This window comes from Anoplophora glabripennis, unplaced genomic scaffold, assembly GCF_000390285.2.
Source record: "Anoplophora glabripennis isolate ALB-LARVAE unplaced genomic scaffold, Agla_2.0 scaffold1062, whole genome shotgun sequence".
In the NCBI taxonomy this organism is placed as follows: Eukaryota; Metazoa; Arthropoda; class Insecta; order Coleoptera; family Cerambycidae; genus Anoplophora; species Anoplophora glabripennis.
This window is the reverse complement of record NW_019417315.1, coordinates 37319-45916: the sequence shown is the minus strand read 5'-3', so window position 1 is coordinate 45916 and position 8598 is coordinate 37319. Positions and strand designations below refer to the sequence as shown.

At 32.0% G+C, this 8598-nt stretch overlaps 1 protein-coding gene across 2 annotated transcripts; it reads left to right on the top strand.

The window, feature by feature from the left end:
- Positions 1 to 4220: 4220 nt before the first annotated feature.
- Positions 4221 to 7408, top strand: LOC108914115 (3-hydroxyisobutyrate dehydrogenase, mitochondrial). 2 transcript variants are annotated; one of them, XM_018719833.1, is made up of 4 exons: positions 4221 to 4289; positions 5460 to 5690; positions 5828 to 6133; positions 7036 to 7408. In XM_018719833.1, exons 1-4 carry the CDS (start codon positions 4253 to 4255, stop codon positions 7389 to 7391), a joined length of 930 nt encoding a protein of 309 aa, XP_018575349.1. In that variant the 5' UTR covers positions 4221 to 4252; the 3' UTR covers positions 7392 to 7408. The 2 variants fall into 2 exon arrangements, with proteins under 2 accessions (XP_018575349.1, XP_018575348.1); XM_018719832.2 differs by lacking the exon at positions 4221 to 4289 and adding an exon at positions 4847 to 5044.
- Positions 7409 to 8598: the final 1190 nt, after the last annotated feature.

Below are 8598 nucleotides of genomic sequence, written 5' to 3'. Positions count from 1 at the left end.
TTTTGCTCACATAAAGCGGCATAAGTACATTAACAAAATATTAAATGGAAAGAGGACCTTACCATTGAATGAGCTGAAGACATTTAACTACCAACAGTATTTGCATTTAAGACTATAATTTTAATTTCTTACATAGCACATGAAATAGTTAAATTGTAAAACATTTTATTATTAAAAAAAAAATTAAAAATTTATTTTAAGTTTCAGTTTGTTGTAAACTAACATTTAAAAAAGTAAATCAAAACAGATTGTGGTAATTAATTAAATAATTGTGCAAACTCGAAATACTACAGTAGATACTGACATTGTCCCCCATTTCCTTCTATACAACTTCATTTTTCACGAAAATGGTACATGCTACCGAATTTCGACAAGTAAGTATACCTTTTTTTTGTAGTATGCTTTANATTGGCGACACTGCTTTTCAGAAAGAAACCGTTTGCACATTATTCTTAACGCACAGTTGATGTTTACTCGTGTATAAATTTTGACATTTTTATCTTTAGCCGATTTAAAAATAATTAAGGAAAACCATTTGGAAAGTAACAACTTCAACACACTGTATCTCGAAAACAGGGCGTCTAAGAAAAAACTTTACATTAACTACCCCAATTATTTTTCCATGAGGCACTTGCACACAAGTTTTTTTGAAATATGAACGGGACACCCTGTATATACAGGGTGTTTCAGGATTAAGTCGACAAACTTTAAGGAGATATTCCTCATAAAAAAATAAGAAAAAAATCAAGCATAATTTTTTTTCCAGAGACGCTTCATTTTCGAAATATAGGGCGTTAAAGATTTTTAAAAATATTAGAATTTTTTAAATAACTTCTAAATGAAGAAGTCTATTTAAGCCAGATTTGGCATGACGCATCTTTTTATAAGATACCATTTTTCCATAGAAGCAGAAGTCCCGCAAGCAACCAGTAACGGAGTTATGGGGACTCAGACTCATTAAATTATAAAAAAAATTAATACGGCCCTACTGAAAATAAAAAATGATGCTGTTTTTAGATAGAACAGTTTGTTATTGACAAAAAGTGTGCTTTCACTTTTTTTTCTAACTCTTATAGTTTCATGGCAAAATTGTTTTTCGGAAGGGTGATTCTGGATTCTGTCGATAAACTTTAAAATAAACCTCAACAAAAATTTTCGAGTAGGCTGCTGTCAAGCAATGTTAATTTGACGTTTTAAATGTTATTTTGCGAATTGTTGCATAAATTATCCATTAGAAAAAGCGTTAAAACTAATAATAAAAATTAGTTTAATAATGCCGTCCATATTTTCGAATAATGAATATGCTGATATGGTCTTTGTATATTGTTTTTGTGATGGAAATGCCACGGCGGCTCGTCGTGAATATGCAATAAGATTTCCTCATCGCAGACTACCAGTAAAGAAAACATTTTCAACTACATTCAGTCGCCTCAGACAAACTGGGTCTTTCTGTACCTATTCCAACTTATGCTGATGGACATTTTGCCCCACTTCAGGACGAAGTAAGATCGAATACTATTTTAAACCATTTCGATGAAAATCCATCCACGCGTGTCAGAAGATCTAGCTATGAGCTAGGTATTTCGTCAAGTTCCATTTGGAGGACTCTTCGGGCTGATGTACTGCTGATGACTCTTTCAGCATGAATTCCAATGTAACGTATGGTTGGGTGTGTTGGACAACACTATAGTTCGTCCCTACTTCCTTCCGCATCGGTTAAATGCTGACATGTTTATCGAGTTCCTTGAAAATGGTTTTCAAGATCTGTTAGATGTTCCGCTTAATACTCGAATGAACAGTTGGTTTCAACTAGATGGTTGTCCTGCCCATTTTGGTAGAGGTCCTAGGGAGTGGTAAAACATTAATTATCCCAGGAGATTGTTTGGTCGTGGAGGACCTGCAGCGTGGCCCGCACAATCACCGGACTTGACACCGATGGATTATTTCGTTTGGGGTGCTGTTAAACAAACAGTCTACGAGGTGCCAGTTGATACCCTAAGACATAGAATAGTCCAAGCGTGTCGAGAATTAACTCCAATTCAGTGTCGATCGGCCACTACCTCCATAGTTAGAAGATGTCGTGCTTGTATACAGTCCGGAGGCGCCCATATTGAACAAAATATTTTTAATTCACTTTTCGCTTTGTCGAGGTATGAATGGTATAATATTAATTGGTATTTTTTTGGTTGTTTCAATTTACAAATAAATTTTCATGTATTGTTTGCCATCTTATTTTATTTACACACACAAGTAAATGAACTGACTACAAACCGCCTGAAACAATTTAGGAGTATTGCAAGGATCGTTACGTTGTCGCATTACGACATAGTCACATTAGATGTTAGGTACTTAAAATATTTCTATTGTTTTCATCAACATCATTTTTTTTTCTTATTAAAACACCCTATATCTCAAAAACGAAGCATCTCCTAAATAATTTTAATACTATTGGTTAAACCCAAGGGAAGGGGAGACGAAAAGGCTTATCTGACTCACACATACTCGAGACTACGATTAATTTTAATAGGTAATATTTTCTTAGGTTTTATGAGGAACGTCTTCCTAAAGTTTGTCGACAGAATCCAGAAGCACCCTTCCGAAAAATCAATTTTGCCATGAAACTACATATAAGAGTTAGGAAAAAAAGTGAATGTACACTTTTTGTCAATAACAAACTGTTCTATCTAAAAACAGCATCATTTTTTATTTTCAGTAGGGCCGTATTAATTTTTTTTATAATTTAATGAGTCCGAGTCCACATAACTCCGCCACTGGTTGCTTGCGGGACTTCTACTTCTATGGAAAAATGGTATCTTATAAGAAGATGTGTCATGCTAAATTTGGCTTAAATAGCCTTCTTCATTTAGAAGTTATTTAAAAAATTCGAATTTTTTTAAATATTTCGAAGATGAAGCATCTCTGGAAAAAAGTTTATACTTGATTTGATTTTTTTTCTTATTTTTTTATGAGGAATTTCTCCTTAAAGTTTGTCGACTTAATCCTGAAACACCCTGTATAAAGAACTATATTGATTCTTGGCTATTTGCACAATAAGAGGAATTGCCTGCCAACAAGAAGAGATGGATATACAGTATAATATATAATATATAATAATGTATAATACCAATGTATACAAATTTGTATAAGTCTGTCTCTTGGTTCAGTAAGCCTCAATTGCGCTAGCGCGAAATCAAGACGCCTCATCAACTGCAAAGATACGACGCTTGCGCAGACGCCTAATGAACTGCAAAAATACGACGCTTGCGCAATTGTAACTTGCTCATATGCGAGATTTGTATACATCTGTTTCATAATGTTGGCAGGAGATTTTTCTCATAAGACGCGATATAGATTTCTATATATATATGCCCGTACCCCTTGTAGGTGGGGAGAGTGGTAACTTTGAAATCTTAAATAGGAACCCCCATTATTTATTACAGATTCGAATTCTGCAGCTAAAAGTACGAAATTAAATTTTTCTCCATTTCTCCTACTAAGAACCATATGTTTTGTGTGAGAACTTATGTATAAGTTCTTTTCATACTTATAGTAGATATAAAAAATGTCAAAGCCTGCCGGTAAATGTGATAGGGGGAAAGCAGGGCAACACAATTTTTAAATGTCCGTAGAAAATAAATGTTACAACAGGCTAACAGCTAATTTATTTCACATATCATAATGCTCTTATCAGGTATACTCATCTAGATAAATTGAATACAAAATTAATGAGAAATAGAATGATATTAATCAATAATTATTACATATCTACTTGTCAGGTATTCAATTTAAAGGTTGCTCCGCTTTACCCTAGGTGGGCGGGATCCTGTGTTACCGATATGTAAAAATATTCCCTAAATGAATAATTGCTAAATCGAATGAAATTAATTTATTCAAATACTTACGGTTAAAATATTAAGTTATGTTCGGAAAATGTAAGAATATGCCGAATTTGCATACATTTATTTAAAAAATAATTGTATTATCCACTTCAATCTTGAAGTGTATATTGTCCATTTTTAGTATAATACTAACTCGCCGAAACATTTGGCAACACAGCTGGCAAGAAAACAGATTCTCTAAGACGTACATTGTTCTCAAATTCCTAATGTGAGACAGAGACAATCAACAATTAGATACGGTGAACTTATTACTTTAAATTTCTGATAGCTCAGTTCATAGAAAAATGATTATATATAAATATCCTTTTTCTATGGCGCAGTTTGCGTGGTACAGGACAGGAGTTGGTGCTGCAATGATGCGATTATTTTTTCTTAGAGTAGTTTTGAGTAGTGAGATTTTTGTTTTATTACAAGTTTTTTATAGAGTAACTTTTGTAATTCACTGCAATTATTTTCAGTTTATACATAGTAGTAGTGTCACTAGTGTCTATTGTGAATTGTTTGGAGTCTTAAATATTATATAGTCTGTATACTTTGCCTAAATATAACCCTGTTCTGCTAAGCAGACAAGTATTTACGAACGACCCCGTTTTGTCGTCATCGGCAATATAATAGAGTCTTTTATTTCTACCACATATCTATTCTACAATACTTATAAGTATATGAAAACAACTTATACTTACTATAGGATTCTGCTACGTGTTTGCAATTAAAAAATCCACGTTCTACTTGAATATTAACTTATTTAATATTTAAAAAAATAAATCAATTTTTAATAGGAAAACTAAAATGAAAAATATATACCTACCTACATATTTTATAGAAATAAAAATATATTTTTGTTCCAGCTCTAAACACCTCTTTATAACTACTATTTTAATATTACAAAAAGGCTATCAGTATACCTACCTAGTCCATTATTGCTAAGTTCATTATTATCTACCATAAATATTTAGTGGGGAATGACATTAATCAGTTGTGCGTGAAATGAACATGTTTAATTATGATATAGGTTCTTTATTGGGACAGAAAAATAAATTCGTTTCATCGTTTCGTAGTAAGCCAGTAAGCTTTGAGATTCAAAGGAGTAAACATGTTGAATAACACTTGTAGAGTTTTTCTTAAAGTAGGGTCTGATCTCCAGAGTAAGTACGTAATTTAAGAGTTAAGAAGGATCCCAGAGATAAGCTAGGTTCTAATTTATTTGAATTATTAAAAATAAGAGGGCAGGATATTAACAAAATACCTAAAATATTTTGCAATATTTTTAATAAATGTAATAAAAATACATATATAGATACTAATCCATTATTCAAACAATGTCATAACAGTAACAGTATACTACTATTTTTGGAAAAAAAAGATAAACGTGTGAACTATGTATTTCAAGGTCGTCGCTCACAACTTTTTTCAAGTACCTATTTTTCCATTGCTATTTTTTTTAATTATAATAAATTTAAAAATTAAAAACCTGTGTGGTGTACCTATGTTTTGCTTTATATTTTAAATCCATTTCTATTTACTCAAAAAAGTTATTATTATTCTTATTCTCTTTTCTAGAAAGACATGGTAGTAACATCGCTTTCATTGGTCTGGGCAACATGGGTTCGAGGATGGCCAGAAACCTGATCAAGAAGGGTTGTAGTCTTAAAATCTATGATATGGTTCCATCAGCTAAGGCAGCAATACAAGGGGCCACACCCTGCCAATCTGCAGAAGAAGCTGTAAAAGAGTCCTCTATTGTAATTACGATGCTTCCTAATGGACCGATTGTCAAAGAAACCATTTTAGGTAAGGAAAAAAATTTACATTAACTGAAACCAACTTTTACTAATTTTTACCAGAAATTTTATTAAAATGTATTGAAAACTTGCAAAATTAATTCATCAGTGGGTGTTTTAAACTATTTACTTTATGTTTACATTTAGGAGAAAAAGGCATCCTGGACAGTGTCTCCAAAAACTCCTTAATCATAGACTGTTCCACTGTGGAGCCATCGGTCGAACAAGAGCTATCCAAAATCGTGGGAGAACGTGGCATAAGATATTTGGATGCTCCTGTATCAGGAGGAATAGTTGGGGCAGAAGCAGCAACGTTGACATTCATGGTAGGAGGCGAAAAAAAGGATGTAGATGAAGTAGAACCTATTCTATTGCACATGGGGGCTAAAGTGCACCATTGTGGGAAATCTGGTGCTGGGCAGATTGCAAAGATTTGCAATAATCTTATTTTAGGTACCTAATCCGTCTTAATATAATTACTGTATTTGTGACAATATACATTCATTTAGATTAGCTCAAGAACTTGTATAACTATTTCGCAGATTTCAAGCAAAATATTTGATAAATATTTTACATTCATGGTTTTAAAAACACATATATCGTTTGTGATATTACATAACTTTTCATTATCTGTTTGTACTATTTGACATACACAATAAAGGTCAGTCACTCAACATTATGTTCAAAATTCTCAGAAATCAATCAAATAAATTTTAAATTATAATTAAAATCATAAATGGAATGAAAAATTATGTGAATTTCTTAGAAAAAGAATCAACTACATTAAATTAAGACAATGTTTCTTAAAATGATACCTAAGGCTCTATGATCCTTGAAAGACTGAACCTAAAAGAAAAGGTTATTGATGTCAAATAGAATTCTCTTACAAATTAAGGAAAATAATTGGCTTTTTAATATTTCTAGCTCGTTGCTGATAAGTGTGTTCATGATTTTTGAACTTTTGCTCATAAACGCTGCATCCTATGAAAAAGACACAAATGTTTTGATTCGGATGACCCATCAGAAAACAGATTCTCTTTAATGTCATATAACTTTTTGTTAGTTGAAACCCCTTATACCTCTACTATTTCTGATGCCATTGATTAGTTTCTGTTTAAATTACAAATGAAGATAGAAGGAACTGTATTGTAAATGAAGCTGATATCTTCAATAGTTCTTGAGTAGTTGATAAAAAACTGTGTGATATTTCAAAATCATAGAACCTTAGGAATTATATAAAAAACTAATGGTACTATTGTTTTGTTTGTTTGTTTCAATGAGAGAAATCAGCCCTGAAACTTATTTACGTCACTGTTATACTTTTATTAGCAAAATAAAATTAACAATTTTTTTAGGTATAACAATGATAGGAACAGCAGAAGCTTTGAATTTAGGAGTGAAACTGGGATTAGATCCCAAATTACTGACTTCCATAGTCAACATTTCTTCAGGAAGATCATGGTCATCCGATACTTACAACCCAGTTCCTCACGTTATACCAAATGTTCCTTCTTGTAATGACTACAAAGGAGGGTTTAGTGTTCCCCTCATAGCGAAAGATTTAAGTCTAGCTCAGAGCTCAGCTCTGCAATGCGGGGCTCCACTTCCTCTTGGCGCTCTTGCCCATCAGATATACAGAACGATGATCACAAATGGATATGAGGAAAAGGACTTTTCTTCAGTGTATATGTTTTTAAAAGGTGCTAAATAAAATTGTTTTTAATTATTTTCACTATTTTACTACTATCCTAGTACAGGTACTTGAAACTATTTTTACAGGAATACATAGGTATAGTAGAAAGAAGTTTTATTTTATCAACCGGTTTATGTATTATCAACGATATTTATTATGCTCGTATGCCCTCTAAAGCTGCTTAACTTGAGCTCTCTTAAATAGTAAAGCCGGCTTAAATATATTTTCGTATGCACCGCCTAAAATGTAAGCCAGTTTACTCAAGTCGAATATACGTTTGAAGTCAAAGCAACATTTGTAACCTAACTTATTCACGATTTGTATTTTTTATTATTTTATTATACCACAATATGCAAAATAAATATATGCTAAGTGACAAAACGAAAGAATATTTTAGACGATGGTCTTTTGTAATAGTTATAAGGCTAAAACAGGTAAGTAAAAAGATGGAAATAAATTTGAGTAGACTTTACTGAATTTTCGGTATCCTAGAATATTGCTAATTTGTTTTGAACCTTGTGACTGAGTGTTTTCGTGAACTATATTTACATAAAGTTTCGTTATAATATAGTTGTATACTTATACTAGAAAACAAGAAGAGATCTCACAATTTCACCAATTCTAAAAAGTCATTCTTGTTTCGTCTAATTGCAGAAAAATATGGTAGTATTTTGGAGGATAAAAAAACAGACAGGGCGTCACTCCAAAAGCGGGACTTTGCTTGGAAATACTTCGAAAGTTAATTCAATGCCGTCAACCATCAAATATATTTCGATGTGCAGATACATTGAAAAAATTGTACTCCAACAAAAAGAAAGATATTAGAAAGAAGATTGCTGAAGAAAGAAAGGACGTGTGACCAACAACTGGTATGAAAACTCTTACTTCATCACGCTGAAAAATATAATATTCTTTTGGATCGTCGACTTGTTTTAGTGGAGCAACAAATTGAACAGGGAAGAAACATTTACTGAATGTAAAACAAAGGAAACTCGAAAATTGAATTATCGGAAGAGTTAAAAGCCAAAAGAAGTAATTAGAATCAATATTTTAAAATCAAAAGTTAATAAATATTATTGTACTTTTTTATTTTTCTCATTTTTATAAATTTGCAAAAAAATTTGCTATTAAATTTCTTCTATTGTCTTGATTGGCCCCATTTTAATTCACCATATTTTCTGGTCCTGGTTGAATATCACCTTGCCCAATCAAATAATTTAGCTCA